Source organism: Protopterus annectens, chromosome 9.part0 (assembly GCF_019279795.1).
Source record: "Protopterus annectens isolate FY-2018-M chromosome 9.part0, PAN1.0, whole genome shotgun sequence".
Classification (NCBI taxonomy): Eukaryota; Metazoa; Chordata; order Ceratodontiformes; family Protopteridae; genus Protopterus; species Protopterus annectens.
This window is the reverse complement of record NC_056743.1, coordinates 1,123,186,781-1,123,211,280: the sequence shown is the minus strand read 5'-3', so window position 1 is coordinate 1,123,211,280 and position 24,500 is coordinate 1,123,186,781. Positions and strand designations below refer to the sequence as shown.

Sequence of the window (24,500 nt, the reverse complement as noted above, 5' to 3'; positions counted from 1 at the left end):
CTCAGTAGCCCCCAGACTTTCAAAAGACCCTGGAAGCTTAGCTGTCGATGTTTGTTTGTGTCTTTCAGCTTTTCCCGGTTAGGGGTCACCACAGCGGAACTCCAGTCCGCTAATGATTGGTAGTAGATTTTTACATGCCGGGTTACCCAGCCCTGATGCACAATCTTCAAGGAAGGCACGCCCCATTCACGTATGCCTCCACACAGAAGATGTTCTAGCTGAGAATCGAATGGGACAACGTCTTGCTATGAGGCGGCAACGCTACCGCAGCACCACCATCGCAGTTAATGGAAGCTTAGCTGTTGATAATGCAGTGTATTTCTCGTGGCTCTATGAGGCTTTTATCCAATGCAGCTGATGACATCCTCTGCAGCAGGTACTGATATTTCTATGTGCTATCATGCCTGCTTCTGCTTATACAACTTTGCAGACTGATTCAGGGTGTCCTTTATTAATGCTTTATTTGATAGTTCCTCAGTTTGTGACGAAAGGTAAGGAGACACTGACTAAAGGTGAGTAGGGTGGAAAGATGCTATCTGCCATTGGGGTTCATTTCTCCACCCCTCAGAGGTCCGTTTCAGTTAACCTGAAGAGTGGGAAGTGTACTCGTCCAGTCAGGATAAAACAAACAGTTGTGGGTTCAATTCAAGAAGCTTTATTACATACAAACACATCAGGATTGAGGCTTAGTAACTTAAACTTAAATATACTTATAAACAGATTTACTACTGCACTCATACATGTTAACACTCTGCTGTTCACTCACAATGGCACTGCTCTCTGCACGTGTTGTCTGTTTATATGCACGTGCCCTCACTTTGAAATGCTCTTAGTCACAACACACACTCTGATCTACATCCTCTCTCTTTGAGAAATAAGTTATGCACAGTAATAATGACAGTAATCATTGACATGAAATTGTACATAATCATTTGATATGCAGTTATACAGAACTAATTACAAGTGAAACAATCATGTCCAGGTTGCTACGTATTTTATATTAGGTCTGGAAATATGACCTGATCATGTGACATAAAAATTAGGACTGGGTTTAGCAATAGGGACTGTCTTTAATGAATGTTTAACTTCATGGACATCTGGGACATCATCAGGAATGGGAATAGATACCGAGACATGTCCTTCAACAGGAACATCATCTGGATTGCTCTGAGATCTAGAGTCTGTATCACAGGTACGATGCTCTGGTATTGATTCAGACACCAGAAGATGATGCTTGTGATTTATTCTGTATTCTATGCCCTCAGATTCTACTAAGTAAGATCTTGGCTTGGCACATACACCTCTCATTTGACCAATTTGATCAAAACCTTTCAGCATTTGCATCCTCACTATCTATCCTTCTTTCACTGAATAAAGAAATCTACTCATTTTATCATAGTTGGACTTCTGGAATGAAAACTTTTCAATAGTTTGGCTTTGATTGCTCTGGTGTTTGTAGCATTAGGCACCAAAAAACTGGAACTGATAGGCAAGGTTGTTCTGGTTTGCCTAGACAGACGTCTCTGAGCAGGTGAGCCAAGGAAATTGTCACGGGGTATATTTCTGAGGTTAAGTAAATTCAAGAAAACATCAGTATTATCATGCTTTGACCTCTCTAGTAATTGCTTTGCACTTTGTAATGCTCGTTCAGCTAGGCAGTTTGACTGTGAGTACTCCGGACTACTGGTAATGTCGATAAAGTCGCACTCTCTTCCAAATTTCTGAAATAGCTGACTGATAAACTGGACACCATTGTCAGAAATAACGTTGTGTGGACTGCTATGGACTGAGAAATGATATTTCAACTTAGTAATGACAGTACTGGATGTAAGGTTAGGTAGCAGATCGATCTCAAACCAATTTAAATAAGAGTCTACCAATACTAAGTAATGTTGACTGTTCCAGTTGAATTTATCAGTAGCTACTGTTGACCAAGGTAGTTAAGGAATCTGGTGTAGCTTAAATGGTTCTTTTTGCAAATGCAGTTTAGTGCTATTGCATACTGAACAAGATAAAGGTACTTTATCACTATTTGTTGACAGAGAAGGCCAAAATACTAGTCCTCTCACCCTTCTTTTGGTAGCTTCAAAACCTGGATAGCCACAATGCAAAATCTGGATGTACTCATGTTGTAAGAACGTAGGAACGACAACTTTAGAACCTTTGAAAATGATACCATTTTTAATTGATATCTAATCTCTGTCAGAAAAATAAGATTCCACTTCTGTAAGTACACAAGATTGCTTTGATGTTCATCCAACATTGCTGAAGTGGTTGAGTTTTTGCAAAATTGGATCAGTCTTTGTATGATCTCTTAGCTCATCAAGTCTTGTGGTAGAAAAATGACTCCCTTCCATGACATCAAGGTCAAAATTCACTGCATCAAGCTTTTCTGTGGTATTTCTGGGTGATCTGGATAAGGTATCAGCCAGAAAAAGAAGTTTGCCTTTTGTACAGACCATTTTGAAGTTGTACATTTGTAATCTGAGCATCATTCTTTGTAGTCTTGCTGGAGCTGTATGCATAGGCTTTTTTAAAATGGTAACTAGAGGTTGATAATCAGTCTCCATCTGGAAAGCTTGGTCATAAATATAATCATAGAACTTCAAACATGCAAACACAATTGCCAAAATTTCCTTTTCAGTCTGAGCATACTGCATCTCAGTTTGGGTGAGAGTTCTAGACGCATAGGCTACTGTTCTTCCCTCTTAAAAAATAACCGCACCAATACCAAAATTTGAAGCATCACAGGAAATAATTATTGGTTTGTGGACATCATAGTATCTTAGCATAGGTGGACTGGCAATTTTCTGTTTCAGGTCATCAAAAACTCTCTAGTGTTGTTCCAACCATGACCAGGTAACATGTTTACATGTCAGCTCTCTTAAGGGTGCTGATAATTCACTCACGTCTTGTATAAACTTGCCCAAATAGTTAACCATACCAAGAAAATGCTGTAAGACTTGGACATTGTCTGGAGCTGGCATCTCAAGAATGTCTGTTTGGAAGGATCTGGTTGTAAGGCTGAACTGGTAAATAAATGACCGACATAAGTAACTACTGGCAGCCTGAATTTATATTTCAGATAATTGAACTTTAGATTCACTTCACATGCTCTTTCCAGAACTTTCTTGGGGTTTCTGTTATAGGTTCATAGGTAGGTACTAGGCTATCTGCCTGAAGACATTTATAAGACTAGCCAGAATGTGTTGGCTTTCACCACCCCATTAGATTAGTTCCCTGTGCCACTGTCCAGCAGAGCCACTGAAGTTATCCCTGGGGTAAACTTTCTGTTTCCCATCCACTCGTCAGCTCTGCTTCACCATTGCCTCCAACTAGTAAATCATCTACTATTATAGCACATGGGTAGCTTGAAAAATTAGCTCCATTGCACACAGAAAGACTTCACTGGCAGAATGCATTCCAAAAGGCATTCCTAGAAATTTGTATCTACCAAATGGCTTACTGAATGTAGTCAGCAGTGAAAATCTGTGATTAAGCATTACTTGTCAAAATAAACTCTGTATCTAAGGCTGAAAAAACAGTGGCATTTGGCATGCGGGTAGTGACTTCCTCGACTGTACGCATAGGTTGGTGGGGTCTTTTTAATTCTTTAAGTCTTTTGGGTCAATACATATTCTGATTTCATCCAAGCTTTTCGTATAAGTGACTACCATGGAAGACACCCATTCAGTTGGTTTTGTAACTGGGCAAGTCACACCATACTGCACCATTTTATCTAACTGGACTTTGTCTCTGTCCTGCATAGCTATTGGAATTCTTCTCATTGGTCTGACTACTGGACTGACTTCTGGGTCTAATTTCATGGAGTACACAACTGGAAGTTTGCCTAGCTTGTCTTTGAAAATATCAGCATCTCTGTGAAAATATCATTGGTGAAACTGGAACTTGGATATGTACTTACATGATGGATTTCTTTGGCAAAAGAAAGCAGCTTCATTCTTAAACTGTTACTGAGACCTAATAATGACTGTACAGGTCTTTTGACTACATAAAATTACAAACTGTAACTCTTCCCAGCTGAATAGCATGAAAGCACTACTGAGCCTTCAGTTTGAATCTCTTCTCCTCCATAAGCAACAAGCTTTGCACAATTAGCCAAATTAAGTGGTTCACCAGCTCTTACTCTAGAAAATGTTTCTGCTGACATAACATTGCACTTTGAATCAGTGTCCACTCTGAGGTCTGTGGGTTTACCATTAATCAGGACAGTACAAAACACTTTTGCCAACAAGTCTACCACATTAACCTTTCACAAACCACTGATGCACCATCTACATAGAAAGTAGAGTTGCAGCTTTCTATATGATCAACTTAGTTTTTGAGTGACCTTTCTTAATAAATAAATAATGCTTGCCTGATTTACAAAGCTTTTGAAAGTGGTTCCATTTTTACACTTCTGGCATTGCTGACCAAATGCTAAGCACTTTTTTTCTTTTGGACTCATGATTGGCACCACAATTGCAACAGTTAACAATGAGACTTGACTTGGGTTTTGCTGACTTACCCTTGTGCTGCACTGAGTATGTCCATTTTACTGAGCTAGTCTTAGAACTTGCTGGAAAGTTATGAGGTCTCCCTGGAAATCCTGCAGGGGCTCCATCTTCCATGTGCTTAGGCCTGTTTCTGTTAGCCACATGCTGCATGCATTCTGTGTTTGCTCTACAGGCTGCTGAAACCATGCTCTTATCACTTACAAGCATATTTATTTGCCTTTTTGTAAACTTGCGTATTTGACAAATCTCTATGGCTTTGCTCAACGTTAAATCACTGTCTTGAAGTAAAATCTTTCTCACTGCAGCATTATTAACACCACACAAGCCTGTCCTTTATTAACTCATTTTCAAATCACCAAATCTGCACATTTTAGCTTTGTTTCTCAAGTCAGTAATATAAGCTGCAAGAGTTTCTTCTGGCTTTTGGCCTCTTGTATAAAATAAGTGCCTCTCCAATGTACCATTTGTCTGGGGATTACACATTTCTCTAAATTTACATTTTAAGCACTTAGGGTCCTCCATTGATTCAGCTTGTACAACAATGTGATGGTTTTCCCCTTCTCCTGCATATACTGCTGGTGCATACAAAAATAAATGCTCCATTTCAAGGGCTTCTGACCCCACTAGATTAAGCAGAATAAATGCCCTCGTATGTGCATCTTTATCAGAAAAAGCTGCTGTATGAAAATATTGTATTCCTGCTCAAATACTCTCCAATTCTTTGCAATATTATGATCAAACACTAGTGGACTGGGTCTGCAAAATGAGTCTGCCATGCCAAAAAAGACCCTTGTAATTATGAATGAACTTACATGCATGTATGCCAAAAATTTATGCCAGAAACCTGTAATTATGCTCAGCAGCACAATAGACGCTTAGAAATAACTGCACTTTGTGAAATAAGTCTCCATAGCACAAGAACACTTTGAAATCACTGCACTTTGCAAAACCACTCTTAGCAGTGTAAGAAACACTTTGAAATGATTGCACTTAGCAAATGAACTGTACACAGCACAAGAAACGTCTAAAATGACTGTATTCTGACTGCACTTTGCAAAACAACTGTACATAATGCAAGCTCTTTGCACACTCAGAGATACTTTGGACAACTCTAGTTATACTTTGAATAGCTTTAGTCAATGCAAAATAGTAGTTCATATCAAAAAATGTGGTTGTTTACTAAAAAATGTAGCTGCTTTGCTTTTCCATGCTCATTTTGGCCTTTTATTATACATGTTTTGCTCGTCTGACTTTTATCATGCTTGTTATACTTTTTTTGTGCTCATTTTACTTTTAACATGCTTGTTAGGCAAACCAGAAGTAATTCTGAATGCTCTCATAAGTATTACAAATAAATTTATCAACTATCGTGGTTTTGAACATTTCATTTAATCAGTAATGTGTTTTGTGCTTTTCATTTGATTAATAATGCGTTTTGTGCTTTGTGAATACTTCATATCATTTTCTTTGCGAAATAAATAATTTATGCAAGTTCTAATTACCTGAAATTAATTTCTGACCTTTTTTCAATTTTTTCAGCAGGTTAGGATGAGTCATTCCTTTATATACCTTCATTTCTAACTGTGCACCTCATGGCTCAACATCTGGCTTGTTGTTGCTCAATCATTCCTGTTCCAACAACATGTAATTCAGGCATGCCACTTCTAACACCATGTCGTTCAGACATGCCACTTCTGACACCATGTTGCTCATCCAGTCAGGATAAAGCAGAAGAATGGCTGTGGGTTTGATTCAAGCAGTTTTATTACATACAAAAACATCAGGATTAAGGCTTAGTACCTTAAACTTAAATAAACTTATAAACAGACTGACTACTGCACTCACACATGTTAACACTCTGGCTTTTCACTCAAAATGGCACTGCTACCTGCACATGTTCTCTCTTTATACGCACGTGCCCTCAATTTGAAATACTTCTTAAAGTCACAACACACATTCTGATCTACAGGAAGCACCTCAGAGAGGCAGAGAGGGCAACTACAATGGATGCTGCCCACAGGACAGGGAAAGTCCACAGAACCAGGACTTCCATGAGACTTTCTGTTGGAGGCCCTTCCAGCATCCTTAAACAGTTGCCTGTCTGATGCACTCTGGAGGCAGTCTGAAGATATTTGGATCTCCCCTCAAAATGTTGACAGGCCATCACATCAGATGAGTGGGTGTTGACAGTAGTATCCAGTGGATATGCAATTTCTTTTTTTGTTCACGCCAAAGGACTCCTAAACATCCCTTCCTGACATGCCAGACCATCAGAGAAGAGAAGTAGCAGTAGAAATCAAAAACTGCTACTCAGCTGAGTCATCCAAGAGGTCTTACCAGACCAACAAGGATCTGATGTTTAGTGTAGATTCTTTTTAATACCAAAGAAAAGCAAGGATTTTGATCTCAGCAAGTTAGACTATTTTTTCAAGCAGACCAAGTTCTGCATGTCATGGTCCAGTCCATTCTACATGTCCTGAGAAAGGATGACTGGATGTGCTCAGTAGATCTCAAGAATGCCTACCATCACATAAAGATAGCAAGGCATTCCATGAGGTTTCCGCACTTTCAGCTGGGAGCTGGTCATTATCAGTTTAAAGCACTCCCTTTTGGTCTCACTATAGCTCCCTGATTGTTCACCAAATGCATGGCAGTAGTACCAACCTGGCTCGAGGTGCAGGGGGTTCCAGGTCTTCCCCTACTTGGGCAACTGGCTACTGACAGTTTTCATGAGGGTGTCTCTGATTAAAACATGAAATTCTTTGCTCAAGCTGTTTCTGTCTTTGGGTATAACAGAGAATAAAAAGTCCAGCCTGGAACTTGTTCAAGTACTGGAATGTATTGGTTGCCATTTAGATGCAGTCAATCAAACAGCCAAACTGTCATCATCAAGACTAAAATCTCTTCATTTGCTTCTCAAATCTTTCAGGATCACAAACATCCTGCATCCCCAGTTAGACATATAGCCACTTCTATTTGTGTAGTTCCTTTGACAAAATTCCACATAGAGGTATTCAAGTGGACTCTGGCAGTTCAGTGGTCCTATCTGACTGATTCAAGGAATTTTCCAGCTTATCTTACAGAACTCTGCAATCTCTAGATATGAGAGTGGCTGGAAATTCCTCTGGTTGCAGCAGGTTAGTCTTTTGTTCTTCCCCATCCCCAGACCATGGTGACAACAGATGCTTACCTTTTTGGATGCAGTGGTGAGCATTTCGAGGGGAAGACTGTCTTGAGGTAGCTGGTCTCAGTCTGAAGATAGTCTTCACATCAACATATTGGAGATGAGGGTTGTCTTGCTAGCAGTGCAGGTCTTTCAGGACCTTCTCCCCAAGGGTTTGTTCACCATTCATATCCACAATAAATTAGTATTATGGTATTTGAGCAAGCAAGGAGGAACTCAATCCTATCCCCTGTATCAAGAGGCCATGAGAGTATGGCATTGGGTGATGTCCTCATCCTGATGAGAACATTCTTCTGCATAGTGAGTGGTGCCTGAATCCAGAGATAACAGCACTGAGTTTTAGTCACTGGGATAACTGCTGCTCCAACCATTTTGCTTCTCCAACACAAAATGTAGCAGTTTCTGCTCCATCATCCTGCCAGAGGGGCAGTCACCAAGGAATGCTCTTCTGCATGCATGGCACCTGGGTCAACTATACGTCTATCCCCAAACTCCTCTGAAAGTCAAGTTTCTTCAGAAGGCAGACCACTGCAGAGTGATGGTGACTATCATTGCTCTTTTCTGGCCCTGTCAAGTCTGGTTCTCCTTCCTTTGGCCTTACCTTCACCTACCTTGGGTTCTACCTCACATGAACCCTCACTTCTTCAAACTAACCACATGGTTCTTCCATTTCTAATGATAATGACTTGATGACAGCCATGGTAGCCAGGGTTCGCAACCTCCTGAAGAGATTTATTCATATAATTTCTTCTTCACAGAGGCTTCCAATATAAGGGTTTATACTAGTAAGTGGATGTGGTTCTCTAGCTGGGCCTCTTCTAAGGGTTTGGATCTTTTTTCTACACCCTTGGATGCTGTCCCCATTTTTTTCCCCTGTTTTTTTTTTTTCATTCCAGTCTCAGTTACTCTACCATTAAAACACAAAGGCCAAATAAAATAAAGTTCAGTGAGCTGCAATGTCTCATTCACATTGGCATGGATAATATTCCTATGGTGGCCCTTAATTACGCCCACATGTCAGTGATCCAGTAGCTCTTTGGGACTTAATCCACTATTGCAAGTTCTCACCAGGCCTCCATTTGAACCAGCAGACAAAGTCTATTTAAAACTCTTGCCTTCGAAGACTTTTTTTCTCTTTCCTGTTACATCAGCAAGAAGAGTGTCTGAACTTCAGGTTCTTCCCTCTTTTCCCTTCTATCTAGTTTTCTGCAAGGATAGTCATCATAAAGATCAACCCTTCCTTTCTGTCACTGACTTTAATTTGAAAAAGCCTATTCATTTACCTGTTTTATCTCCAAATTTCAGTAACATGGGAGAAGATTTGGATATTCATCAGCAATTGAGATTCTGTTTGGATAGAACCAACATTTCACAAAATGTAACCAGCTTTTTCTTTCCTTTTCCAAAAGACGGCTTGGCAAGCCTGTTTCCAAAGTCACCCTATCCACATGGCTTTCTGATTGTAACTCCTCTGCATACCCTGTGAAAGATATTTTTGCTTACTGAGCCTAAGGCTCATTCCACCAGAGCAGTTGTTTCTTCAGCTACATTTTTTGCTCAGTTTTCTATTGATGACATTTGTGTAGCAGCTACTTGGTCTAACATTCATACCTGTGTGTCCTGTTACAAATTGAACATCCAGTCTAGGATTAGAGTTTCCTTTGATTTCACTATTTTATAGAATTTTCAATGCTAGGACTACCCTGGGGTTGTTACTAGCTGGGGACTCTGTCCCACCTATTCACATGTATAGAAAAGACAACATCAGGTATGAAAGTTATGTACTTACCATAACAATAGATCCATGTTATCTTCCATCCTTCTCAACTATCCCTACTTCCTCTGCAAATTGTCACTATTGTATGTGGCAGCTGACTGGCTGTGCAAACTAGCCTCAAAGCTGTTTCTGAAAAGGCCCTCTTGCTGTCCTTTGCCTATTACCTGTATAAATGTTTTTCCCTTTGTCCATTGTTCTAGGGGCAAACTCAAACTGAGAAGAGACTTTGCAGGGACTTAAGGTAGAGGAGTGCCAGTGTTAGATCTGAGTCAGATCTGATAACCCACAGGTTGAGAAGACGGAAGAAGAATGTACAAATCTATCATTAAAGTACATATGTTTCATTTTCAGCTCTTACAACCAATTTGGAATTCCAGATGCATGTACAGAAATCCTCCTTGACCTCTTCACAACAGATTGTCTTTTATGATGTCTTATAGACAGTCTGCAGCAAAGACTTTTGACATAGGAGAAGGTGAAGTTTTATCTGGAAATCATCCTGGGTTTCTCAGTTCAGTCACAGACTTCTGCCAGAAATTTTCTCAGAATTCTGTGGTTCATGGCAGCTATGTTTCTTATGATTTTTCTCACTAAGTTGTATATGAAAGATTCTGTGTTATCTAGAAGCACGTGGATCCAACACTTGCATCCATTAGATACCTATATTGGGCTTTGTATTAATGCAATTCTACAGGTGGAGACTGCAGATACAAGCAGTTACATGTCTTACCCTTTTCTCATCAATCCTCAAGTTAATCTGTACTTACAGATGCCTCAGAATTTCCATGGTGAGGAGTTCCTATGAAGGAAAGGTACCAGGACTGTAGAATGAGTCAGACAGACCATAGCTCATTATTTTGAATGAAATATTGGCTATGATACATGTCTTTTATTCAATTCATCATCTGGTCCCCTAGACCTCTTCTGATGATTACAGACTACAGCATAATGATGTGGTTCGTCAATGAACTTGGGGCACAAGATTGTACCCTCTATGCAGGCTGGCTAGGATCACTTGGGAGTCTGCTCTTCAGCTGTCTTTAACCCACCAAGCATATTACATTCCATAACAGCACAACATAGCAGCTGACAAGCTGAACAGGACCAGGACAGACCCTCACAAATGAAATCTGAGCAAGGCGTTCTTCCAGATATTGACCCAGTTCTGGGGAACACCTCATACCGATCTGTTGGCCTCCTTTCAAAACAAACAACTTTTTACATGCTTTTTTTGTTCCCTTGCAGGGCAATATTTCGTTATATATTTCCATATTTTCTACTGAAATCGAGTAATTCTGTGGATTTTGAAGGGCTCTTTAATATTTATGGTAACCCCCTTTTGGCTCAGGCAATATTGATTCTCCTTTTTTATGCAATTGACAAAGTGCAATTAGCACAGACTTCTTCAGTATCTGTATCTACTCACTCAAGACAGAGGAAGTTTGATATACCTCATTTTAAAACATCCTAAATTATCTGTGTAGATTCCGATACCTTTTAGGCACTTATTTTTAGAGGAACTGCAGCAGGTACAAAAGGAGGCTAGAAATCCTGCAACGAAAACATCTTACTTTGACACGAGGAAAGAATGTTCTAGTTGGTGCCTGTCCAAAAACGAGGGCCCTATCTGATGTTGCACCACTGGCATTAAAATATTTCTGTGAGTTACCAGTCTCTGGCCTTCATACTACTTTGTCAAAGTACATCTTGCATCATCTTCGGTATGTTTGCCCATGGACCTTTCTCTATTTTCAATGTTTTCTAAGTAATATAGTTTCTGATGAGTGTTTCATCTGAGATCACCTTGCAAACATGTTGCTCCTTCTTGGGAACTTAACTTTCTTCTGGATAGGTTGACTACATCTTCATCTGAACCTAAATATCAGACAGATTTAAGGTTCATTACATGAAAAACTGTTATCCTTGCTTCAACTGTAAGATGAATATCTGAGTTGCAAGCTTTCTTGGTATGTCCCTACTTTATTCAGTTTTAGGATAGGGTATCAGTAGGAACAAATCCTTTATTGAAGCCTGAGGTTGTTTGTGTTCTGTGAATTAGATCAATAAACTCCAATGTTCTATCATAACCCTTTCAACTATGCAAAAAGAATCAGTCATCAGTCATATTCTGGACCTCTATAAGCAGCTCTAGTACTATTCTGACAAACCAAGTCCTATGGAAAAAATAAACAGCTATTTATTTCTTATGTCACGACTAGGAAAGGACAACTTGTGTCAAATAGATTATTTCAAGTTGGCTGTTCTCAGCTATTGCCTTTTGTTATACCCACCATGATAAACCAATTCCAGGCAGTATTAAGGCATGGTCTCCAAAGGCCTTGTCTTCTTTTATGGCATATTGCAAAGTGGTGGACTTTAGAAACTTTCTAGAGTCAGCAACAAGGTTGTCTGTATATATCTGTAGAAGGAATTGCATACTGGATTATTTTGTCCAGATCCAGGACTGGCTATGCTACGACCATTCTTCAGGGACCTCTGGATCCATATCCTTCCTCTTCCCAGGTTGGATATCTTTGGCAATCAATCTATATAGCCTAAAGTCTACTGTAGCCGATGACAAACATAGTACAGTTTTGTAAGTTGCACTTACTCATAACAATAGATGTTTGAATTCCTCACTGCTGCAGTAGCCACACCCATCCACCATCTCCATTGGTGGTGTATATGGTTATTTTTTGTTTGTTTCATTCAGGATGAATACAATGCTTCTCAACTTTAAGGCAAGAAAGTCCTGAAGACTTTCCTCCCTTATTGCTGATTTTCCCTCCTTTGACCAACCAATCACTATTCAGAGTGGAACTGTGGAAGGAAGCCAGAGATTTTGGAAGCCATGTGGTTGTTGTGTCTTGGGCAAGATACAGCCCATACAGCCTTAAAGACTATTGCAGCAGTGAGGAATTTGAGCATTTACCATTAAAGGTAAGTGCAACTTATGAGAATATATTATTTATTTATGCATACAGACCACCTTGCTGGTCTGCTCTTAAAGTTCCTATTTTGTTTTGTACTAGTAGAGACTGTCAAGTTAATACATTTCTCAGGTGAACATAGAAATTATTTCCATAACTAGCTATGTCAACATTTTAAGAGGTTATTTCATCATAGAATTTTAGGTGGTCTTTACATTTGAAGTCTTTTAATACTGTGATAGTTGCATCTGATTGTTTGGGAATTTTGAAGATGAAGTTTACCAGTCTGTGGTCCGATGTAACTAGAGAAGGGTATACCAGTAAAATAATGCATATAGATGCTATATTTGCTTACAAAATCAAGAAAGTTTGGCCATTACCTGCATTTGAGGTACAGGTATCACAGTTTATCAATGGATAGTTAAAGTCTCTCAGGATGATGGAGTTCCAGTGTATTTTAAGTTTATCTGTTACATTTAGCAGTCAAAATGGTTTTCAGGGGACATGAAGGTGGTCTTGTAACATGCTGTGAATAGTTGTTTTTATTTAGTGTGACTGGTATCTCCATAAGCTTGGTTTGTGGCTTGCTAAGAATATGCTTGGAGGTAATGTGTTCTTTTCAAAATATTGATAATACACCGCAGTTCCTATCTGGCCTTAAGGCATGGTTGGTCAAAAACCTGGTAAGGAAGTGATTTGTGTGCTTTTAAACTAAGTTTTGGCAATAATACGTACATAATGTGCTCCAAATGTGGGAGGACTTTAAGGCTAGGCAATTTGTTATTTAGACTCCTAGCATTCAGCAGCACACGCTATATATTTTCTGGTGCTTGATTTGCTTTGATTTTTTTTTTTATCTTGTGAGCTCCATTTACTGGATTTTCCTAAAAAAGGCACTATGAGGGCAGCAAGTGTTTTAGCCAACATGTGGATACCTTGGAATGAAACATACAAAATAAGTGGGCTATGCAGCAACTCACTCCAAGCTGACACATAGTAGATCCTGCTCAAATGACACCATTTATTCAGCCAGTTGTTGGAAACAATCGACTTTTCTTGGCATCATTCTTGGAGAAAAGAGGATGCCACTTAGTACTGTCTTTAATTCATATGTGCCTTGCATAGAAAGATTGGAAATGTCTCTCTATACATCCCTCATTTTTTTTTGTACCAGGTCATTTAGACTCACATGGACCCACCAGCATGTTGTAGTCATACTAGTTCTGCTTAAGGGTCACGAGGGCCTTTGAAACATTGGAGATCTTGGCACCTGAAAGCAAACCTCTCAACTCTCCAGATTTTTGCAGAATGTCCAGATTATAGCCTCATATGATTGTTCAGTTCCTCATAAAAATTGTGCTTTTCTGGCACACTGATGTTTGAAATCATGAAATAACATTTGAGTTTCAGATTCCATATCCAAATGCATTCTTACACAAATCCTGTTATCCTACCAACTTTATAAATTTATAAGGACAGTATTTAAAATCTGTCCCTATTTTTGGGCCTTTGTCCACATATAATTTTAGGCTTTGTCCAGATTTCTTGTGCAAACAGGCTGAGAGGTATGCCTGAAAGACAACTCACTGTCGCCCTGTTTTTGCATAGCCTTGTGAAAGCAGAGGCTGTGTGCTTGACTACAGAATCCGCTATCACTATTACATTTTTATTAGTAGAGGGTTTATGTGCACTGGGTTTGGGATGGATTTTACCTGGATGTGGTAGTTAGTTTTATTGTGTCTGAATTCCACTGAATTCAAGTCTTGATTGACCTTGGAGGCTTTGGTCACATTTTCACAGCCAACAGTATGATCGTTTTCCTGGTATCTGTGTGCAGTGCTCTGAAAATGTATGGTGCTTACAAACTGTGATCAAATAAGAGAGTGATGCCTTCATCTTAGTCAGATATTTGCACCTCTCTCAAATAGTTTTTCATGAGGTAAGTAATAGTTCATTGTCTGTCAAAACAGGCAGTTGCTACACTGAGTATACCAAACAATATGAGGTTGCCATCTGAGGGAAGGCAAGTTGCTGTCCTTATATTTAGTTCAACAGTGTGGAACTATGATATATATTGATTTACTAGTACAATATGCAAATTGTGTGAATGTCTCTAATAAATTTTTGAGTGCAGTTGTACTAAATTTAGTACAATAAAATGTCTACATTTTGATAAATATTGGTGGGATTTTAAGTAAGGTAAAACATTTAACAATTTAACTTGGACCTGCAATGAAAGGGTAGTGCCTTAGCACAGCCTGCTACTGGGCATGTTCTATTTAGGCTTCCTAATACTGCCTAGAGCTATCAAGCACAGCTTTGCATGGTTCAGCATGAATTGCAGTATAGCCGGCAAAGAATTGAAAGAAACCTGTGGAAAAAAAAAGGTTTTGACTTCAGCCAATAATACTAGTCCAAGAAACACCACCAACTTATACTCTCTGAAGTGTTGAGTTATGCAGCAATCTCGATCTAAGGTTGCAGGAGACATGCAATATAGGAAAAGGGAAGGAGCTTGAGCACTCGGAGAGGCGTCAGTTTGTTGAATGGGATGCATTTTGGGGCAGTATCCCTCCAGTCAGTCTAGGGATAATGAATATCCAGCACTATAGAAGTGCGTAACTTAAAATTATAAACTGGTCTTTTTTCTCAATATACTGCATAAATTAGAAATCCTTGCTACTGTTAATGAACAGACTGCTGAACTTCCGGCAATCTGATGAGTCTAAAATGAATATACTACTTTCTTATTTGATTACTTTTGATTTCTTTAGAACTGAAGTCAGACAGAAAACTTTTTAATTTTCTATCTTTTCCATTATTGGCACTACATTCACAGCAGACATATGCATGCACACCCTTTTTTCCATTACATCATTCTATTTGCAGCTTCACATACCACTTTACTCACATGTGGTAACTCTACTAACCTTATCCCTACTTCTACCTCTGTCCCTGGTTCCCCCTCCAATCACCCCCCACACACACACACAAAACTCACCACAGCCCAAACAGAAACATATGTATTCCCTTCTCTAGCCCTTATTTAATTTTTAACCCAAAACATTTGCACATGCACATACTACATCCCAATACCAAAACTTTATGAAAAAAATGGTGTGACACTACCACAAAAAATATTTGAACGTAACCATCAACAAAGGAGTTGTACCCAAACACACACACACACACACACACACACACACACACACACACACACACACACACACACACACACACACACACACATACACACACACACATATATATAAATATATATATATATATATATATATATATATATATATATATATATACACATATATATATATATATATATGGGCCTATTTCAAAAGATCGAAGTACCAGAATATCGAAGATGGATTCATTAAGATGACATCGCAGAATCTTCACATAATCGAGTTCCTGGAACAGAGAAAACTAACCTCGGGAAAAGAACCACTTGGCCACCATGGTGAACTTTGCCCTTTCCTCACTGAAGTACAATCTCAGTTGGTATATTTAGTTAGGGGTGTGTGAGGGGTGAAGCCCCACATTTTGGTGGGTTTTACTTGCTTTCTTGTTTGTTTTGGGGATAGGTTTTGGAGTTCTGGAGTTCGATGTTTTAAAGTTTTGTCATTGTCCTCTCCATGATTTTGTCTTTGCTGATGTCGTATTTCAATAATTTGAAGTAGACCCATACATATATATATAGCTAGATAGATGGATAGATATGCACACATATATAAATATATATATAATTGGTTTGACTGAATAATGTTTTGTTGAATATTCAGAGTATCAAGCTGGCATTTAGATAAGTTGTAGCATTTGTGGGGAGTGGAAATTTGCCCTTTCCCCATTGTAGTGTGATCTCAGGGTTGGCATCTATAAGTTGCAGGTGGTGTAGGAAGTGGGAGTTTTCCCTTTCCTCACTTTAGTGTGATCTCGGAATTGGTATATATAAGTTCCAGGTTTGTGGGGATGCTGGGGGTGCTGCTTTTCATTTTGTTTTGTTTTCAAATTTTTATTTTATGATATGTTGTGTTTCAAATGTGTGTGCTCATCTTAATACAATAGATCCATCACTGGATTATTTTGTGAAATATTTATTATAGTCACTGCTCTGGCTGTTCATCTGATGAACCCCTACTAACAAAGCAGTCATCAGTGATGTAAACTGAGCATAGGCAAACAGATTAGGTAGCCCCATATTTGGGTGTGAGGGGTCAGACAGGTCCATGAGGGTAGTTTGTCTATCACTGCTATATAAACTGAGGCAAAGTCCATCCAGATCAGGTATATCAGAATCCAGGTCATTCCCTGACTTTAAGAACATCAAAATCTAAGCTGCAAAGTGGCTGGGAGAGAAAAAAAAATGTTGAGCATCAAAGTGTCTTCTTGCTGGTAAGAATAATTTATGAACATGCCACATTGCTTTGAGAGAAAATACGATGATGACAGCAGTGGAGCTTCTGTTGGGCAGTAGTTTGTATGTGAAATGCAAGCAGGAAAAGTCGCTGCACAAAATTAGACATCAACAGCAGATGCCAAATGAAAAATGTATACTGCTTGGTCTTACTAAAGACATTGAAGAAGATGGGCCCATGTGCTGCATGTCGAGGAAATTTCCCCTTTTCTCCACACATATAAATAAAACTACCTTTTTAACTAATGTGGATATGGAGTTAACTGACTCCTTATTCCACTCACCCTAGAGTTTATCAGAGATGCTTGCACAACAATGCATAAAGTCAAAACGTTAGTTATTAAATGCTAACTGTGAGATGTTTTCATTTGGGCGTTATAGCAATAAACATTGCATGTTCAATACTATATAGCTGGAATAGTGGATGGTATGTGCCAAAGAGAAGGGGCCACAGAAAGAATTCCCATTTCAGTTTTAATGTCAGCCACCATCTGCCTGCTACATGAAAATACAGAATATGATATTGCCAACATCCTGGCAGATAGGTTCAGTGCTAACTTTACCCCCCTCTCACCTCCTAAAGGGCCCATATCTATACAGGAAGAATGCAGAGTTCCTGTAATCACAAATATACAGCTAAAAGCTGCACTCTCTAAAGCCAAAAACACAGCATCCATGGGACTGGACAACATCCCAGGCTGCATTTTACACAAACGTTAGAATGAACTGGCTCCCCATCTAAGCACCATGTTCAATCATAGACTCACATCAGGCTTTGTGCCTACTGAATGGTGCATAGCAACAGTTTCCTACTCCACAAAGGAGGAGCCACCACTGATCCCGGGAACTATCACCTTATTAGCCTGACGAGCCTGGTCTGTAAGGCCATGGAATGTATCATCATGGAACTCAAAACAAAGACATTGGTAACCTCCAAACTCTGAACCCTACCCAGTTCAGGTTTGTGAAAGGCAGATCATGCCTCCTGAAACTGACTGACTTCTTTGAAGCGGTCACCAAAGCCATAGATGAGGATAAGGTGGTTCACACAGCCTATCTTAACCTCACCAAGGCTTTCAACACCATCCCCCATTCTGGAATTATAGCTAAACTCACTAAACTATGTATAAATCCCTAAGTCACAAGATAGGTTGCCAACTGGCTCACTGACAGAACCCACACTGTAAAAGTTGCAGACTCTAAATCTGACTTCAAACCAGTGACAAGTGGAGTGCCACATGTTTCAGTCCTGGGACCACTCCTGTTTGGTATCTACTTCTCTGAAGTACAGGCTAACACAGAAGGCCTTTGGCTAATGAAGTTCACAGATGACTGCAAACTAGGAGCCATAGGCGAATCCCCAGATGATGTGGACATCCTACAGAAGAGCTTCACTGAGACAGATGCCTGGTGGCAAGAGCCTTGGCCACAAGCCCAATGCCAAAAAGTGCATTGTCACCCCCTTTGGTAAAAACTCTGTACCCATGAACTACCACATAGGCGGTAGTCTACTTAATGCTGAATGTGTGATAAAAGACCTTGGGACCCAGGTGGGCAGTAGGCTCTCCTTTGATAATCACATCACCACAGTAGTCAGGAAATCCTTCTATGTGCTGCACCTCATCAAAAAAGGGTTCTCATCCAGGAAAAAAGAGGACATTATTCCCCTCTACTCGACACTCATTAGACCCATTAGAGTACAACTCCCCTTTTGGAATGTACCTCACAAGACATCTGCAGCAGCTGGAAAGGTCCCAGAAGTACCTCACAAAAATGATTACTGGCCTCAAACAGATGTCGTACACTGACCATCTCAAAAAACTCCAGCTTTACTCCATAGCATATTGCCTACTCCGAGGTGATCCCTGCCTAACATATAAAGCTATGTGAAACACAGAGCTGATGGACATGCTACACCTAAAGAAATCCCAATCCCTCTGAGCTACACACTCTAGGGACCTAAACCTTGTCACCACAATAAACAAGACATGCTGGAGGGATAGATTCCTGTCCCAGAGCCTTCCCATACTCTGGAACAAGCTACCCATCTATGTCAAGCAAAGTTCCTCATTAGCACTCTTTAGGAACAATCTTGATGAGTGGATGGGAAATAGGAAATACACCCTGGGGATCACTTCTGTGGCTCTGCTTGACAGGGGCACAGGAAACTAACTTTCTTGGGTGGTGTAAGGCAGAGAACCTTGTTGGCTAGACTTACTTAGGCCCTTGGGCCGATAGCCTAGTACCTACCTATGAACCTATGTAGTCATAGTGATCCTGTCATTGTCTCCAGCTACTCTATTGGGGTTGCCACCAAAAACACTCTGAAGTAGAAAATTGAGTAAAAGGAAGATAACTACACAGAATGGACAGAAAAATGGTTGCATGTTATTATAGGCCATCACTCAAGAAGGACAAACATCACCTGTCACTGCTTCTTCCTCAGAATCAGTTTGCCTATCAAAAGTACAAGACACTGAATTGTGAGCACAGACACTTCAAAAATAAAAGTGGAATTCTCACAAAAACAAGAAATTGATTCTTGCTGTTCTAAATAATTTTTGCAGGGAGTTATGTCCCCAGCATACTTCAACATTGTGTCTGTTTCCTCTGCCCACCAAAATGTTACAATTAAGGGGGTCATTGCCAAGAAAATATGATTTTCCATGATGTTAATGTGGTTTGAACCCCTCCGATGCAAACCAAATATGTGACAATCAGTAGCACGCACCGACATACAAATATGAAGATAATGAAATAGATGACACCAGAGGGATGGTCTCTTGAGTCATACAACTGGTTACCCATCAGCTTAAAGTCTAGAAAAGGAAGTGCACACCAGTCTAATTTAATAATGACTTTATAAATTGCAACCTTGTCCCAAGAGCACAAAGAGAATATTCACTGCTATCTGTTGTATGAGTGCTCAAGATTAATCCCTGGATTAGACTGCATACAGGTCACCTTTAGAGCCCAGTCTTTGGCTTAGTATCCTCAGCCCTTTTTCTCACCACTCTCTCTCTATCTTTCTCTGTAAACCACATTATCACCCAGTGCCCCTTACCTATGATAACTTCCTTCTCTTAAGTTATTGTTTTCATAAAAGCACATACACTCAATTACCAGAGAATGCTTAAAAAATTCTTCAGCTCCTCACATCTTACTTCCTGACATGGTAGTATTGCCACCACTCTGGAACTGTGCTTAGACTTCAAGTTACTTGCTGTTCTTATTAATTAAGTCATAAACATTAACATTTTCCCTGGTAGTATTCCCAAACAATCTAAGCTAAGTAGAAATGGGGAGCTACAGCTTGTCAACCAGTGGTAAATGATACTCCTCTCAAATAACACAGTGATAACGAATACATAATAAAGACTAACCGGAACAGCTTAAAGTGAATACATAAAATGTAATAAATAGTAAGGTAAACAGTGTAATTCCAGACTAAATATGCAAAGGAATGAAAAGTGCACGTGAAAAATTCAAATAACATTAAAAAAACTGGGAAGATTATGTACAAAAATGATCTACCAATACTAAATAGTCTAGCTCACAATAAAGAATATTGGCCATGACTGATCTGAGTTTGAGAAATATTAAAATATACAGAGGGAGACCATTCACAGATATGTTGTCTAGTTATTTCAAGACAAGACAAAACAATGACAGAGCTGACAATTTTACATATTTAATTTCCTCAGTTGTGCTCTAATGCTTCATTACATCACTTCCTCTAGAAGGAGGCCTGTCTTAGCTGTTTAACTTTCCCACAGCAAAAGTAACTAAAGCATAAGGGCTTAATTATACAATCCAAGAGACAGAGATGGGACCGATATATAGGATGTGAATATACATTTCTTAACTGTCTGATTTTTAATATTTGCTTTCTTTTCACAACATTAGTCATCTACCCATTTAAAGCAGGCTGTAATTACGTTGTATGACAAACAAGTACATGAAATGCTAGAGGTTATATCATAAACACACTCATGCATTTTCCTTCCTTTCATTCCCATTTACATTTACAGTATACATTTCACAAAATTGCACAAAGTTGCACATATTTTGCAAGATAATCTGTGCTACAAGTAGGAAATGAGAGCGAGAGAGGAAACACGTATCATTTTAAATTCATATTCCTTAGCCCTGGCACCACAGTTCTTATGCAGATAGTTTAATGTCACAACTATGACATGACAAAGAAATGTATTTGAAATTCACAAGAAAGGCATTGAAGGTAAGGTTTTTAATCCATATAATATGCTTCTGTTTGTCTTTATATCTCAGAATTTACCCTGCATCTAGACAGTAAAGTTATTTTCTTCATTAATGATATTAAGACTGTGTTAATGGCCAAAGGCAGTAGATACTGATTTTAGTGCTATTTAATGTAGCTTGCAGAGGCAGGGTGTGAATAAATGTACCTAGGATTAAATGTTAAAAATTGTTGTACATGCTGGTGAACAAAACTTAAAGAATGACATGCTAACTGAAGCACTCATCTGGCAAACACCGACCATATATTAGGCTGCAGGGACAAGGGTGTGACTCATAGAAACAAAGATATTCAGGTCAGTAATAAAGGGCCTCATTTCCAGCAAACATATCAGAAGAGGGGTATCAGGCAGGCAGAAAGTATGCCGCAAATGTTTAGCAAGGTTATCGAAGGAATGGATATACACCCTGAACACTAAAATGTAGAAGGCACTGCAAATGTTCACGATAGAAAAGAGAATGTAGAATTGGGTATGATACTGTTGAAATTCCTCATGAAAGTCAGGTCACTGGTACAGTCATGAAAAAGAAGGGAGGAGGACATATGGGGGGTGCAAGATCCATGTACTCACTCAAGCATGTATATACATATATAAATATATGCCATCTATGAGATTGCTATATCTCAGAGTACAGGAAATACTCTGAGAAATGACATGTCGGACTAAATAACTTGATATGTACAAGTCCAATCTTTTGACAATTTAATCTTCACATTTTGGGACTCACACTAGCAGGTCCCAACATTTCAAATGGTTACCTAAGTGATATCAGTTATTCAAAACTGAGAGAACTAGAGTTTTTTTAATTGCTATTTTTGTATGTATTAGTTTATTTGTGTCTTCACATGCATGGGCACTACCAGTAATAGTCAAAGTATAACTATAAATGACCGAGGAGTGATATCTAAACATTTCACATCCAAGTATTTGGTTACATAATGCTTAGAAAAATATTTGCATGTCTATTAAGATTTTTAGCTCATTTTATTATATTTTTAAAGTTATTTACTAAAAACGAAGAGTATAGTTGTACTACATGAACTGCAGAACTGATGAGCAGCAAATTTACATTTTCTGAGTCCTTATATAAAGTACAGTTATTGCTCACAAAACTCATTTTATCTAAAGAACAATCAAATAACAATTTCATTCTGGCAGTGAGTGATACGATATACAAAAATCATGTGTCAGGAAAGGTTTGGTTAAGAACAGCTCTGTAATTTGACATGAACCAACCAGTCATACATTTGAGGAGTCAGTACTGTTTTCCTTGGAAACAATGTGTCACAGTTTTGTATGATTACCTAACGTTAACATTGATTACAATATACTTCCTTTTCTTCTTGTACTGACAGGCCCTCTTTGTCTTCATGGCGCTGTCTTTTTCACGTGATGAGGTATTCTGGCTTGTTCGCCATGCTGAAAATATCACCAAACCAAAAATTCCAGATGACTATATTGACACGTGAGTATTTAAAAAATCAGTCTCCTTATGATTATTTAACATTGTAAGGCACTTGTGTGGTAGAGACTGTTGTCTTCACACTGGTGTTAAGGTCATTTGTCTGTAAATTTGTCCTTAGCGCTATGAATGCAAATCTGGATGATGTAATTGATGCTGTGTAACATGTTATGACTGTACCCATACATATTCTTTTGTGATACCTCCATTTAAAAGAACTGCTGCAATATGCTTTTTTATAAACTGTCAGCTGACATTCTTTTTATACATTTTACACTGTTACATTCATCTGAATATTGTCCTTCTGTGGTGTGCCCCTCTTCCGTCATAAAAAACAAATATCATTGTGATGATACTCTATTCTCACTTTCTTCAACAATAACGATCTCAAAGACTGCACTGTGTAATAGTGTGTGGGACAAGCAAAACCTTGGAAGAGGACAGATTTCAGGCTTTTACTTTACTAGGAGCAGAGTGTGCACCTGTCCAAAAAGGAATCAGGACCATAACTAAAAAAGCTAATTTGTCATCTGTAAGAATACACAGTACCTAAGACTGAGGTGTGAATAATAACTTGGATGGTAATTTTCAGTGTATATAAGTTAATAGGGAGAAATAAAGAATTGAAAGCTAAAAAGGCAAGGTCAAACAAGGTCATTACAGATAGGGATTTGACAAAATAGGCTTGTGATAATCACATTTTTATTTATTTTTATTTTAACTGGGTAGGTTGGCTTTTTAGGTATGACCCAATCCAAACATATATATATATATATATATATATATATATATATATATACATATACATATATACACACACACACACATAGATAAACATATACATATATATATATATATATATATATATATATATATATATATATATATATGAGTTCCCTATTTAATTTTGAAATACTGAAATCATGAATTTTAGTATTTCGAAATTATAATAGTGAAATTTTGAAATACCAGTAAACCAGAAGTGTGATATTCAAAATCCCGAAGTACGGAGATTTTGAATTAGCGCTTCTGGTGTTGTGGTGTGTGAATGGTAAGATGTGAGTTTGGGTATGTAAGTATGTGTATGTGTGTTGGTTAGGGGCTTTAGTGTATGTCAGTGTGTGTTTTGACTGTGATGTGTGTATGTGCGAGGGTGTGTACATTGTGTGGGAGTGAGTTACCTGTGTGTGTCTGTGCGATCTTGGAGTTAGTATATATAAGTAGGGGGGAGTGTGGAGCGCAGCCCCCCATATGGGTGGGGTGCAGGCAAGCCCCCTGCTTATCTGTAGTGTAGGATATTATATCTGAGGTGGGGGGAGGAAGTTGTGTGTATGTGTTTGTGTGTGCTGTATCTGTAGTGTACTGTCGGGATTTTGAATTTCGCGGTTGTAGGGATTCGGTGTTTGGTGTGTTCAGCTATGTAATTTCGAAATACTGAAATTCGGGATTTCAGTATTTCGGGATTACATAGTGAATCCACAAACACACACAGACACACACACACACACACACACACACACACACACACACACACACATATATATATATATATATATATATATATATAAAATACACACATAAATTAATCTGAACTACATGCTGAATGGTAGATAAGGAGTCATAATATGAATAATGTAAGCAGTGTTGTATCTAGCATTTGGATACCTGGCGATAAAAATATTTTAACACCCCCCATGGAGGTTTTTTTTCCTAACATACTCCCTTCCTCTATGACAATTATTTTAAGTGAAAATCAAAAAATGAAACAAATAATAGCCGGAAAACAAAATACTGAAATTTTCCTTTTTATCAAATTAATCATGCCAGTAAAATAAATGAAAATATTACAGTAAAAAAAAGCATGTGCTCTGCATCTTGCTCTGTCACACCAACCACCTGCATGTCCTCTCTCACCACATCC

The 24,500-nt window shown here is 38.7% G+C and overlaps 1 protein-coding gene across 2 annotated transcripts in view; it reads left to right on the top strand.

Annotated features, from left to right (window-relative positions):
• Window positions 1-24,500, top strand: part of NCKAP1L (NCK associated protein 1 like) — a 1,498,172-nt gene that overhangs the window by 540,990 nt on the left and 932,682 nt on the right. For both annotated transcript variants that reach the window (XM_044083976.1, XM_044083975.1), the window contains one exon: window positions 22,473-22,582. In XM_044083976.1, coding sequence (XP_043939911.1) covers window positions 22,473-22,582 — 110 coding nt within the window. The remainder of the gene's footprint in view (window positions 1-22,472; window positions 22,583-24,500) is intronic.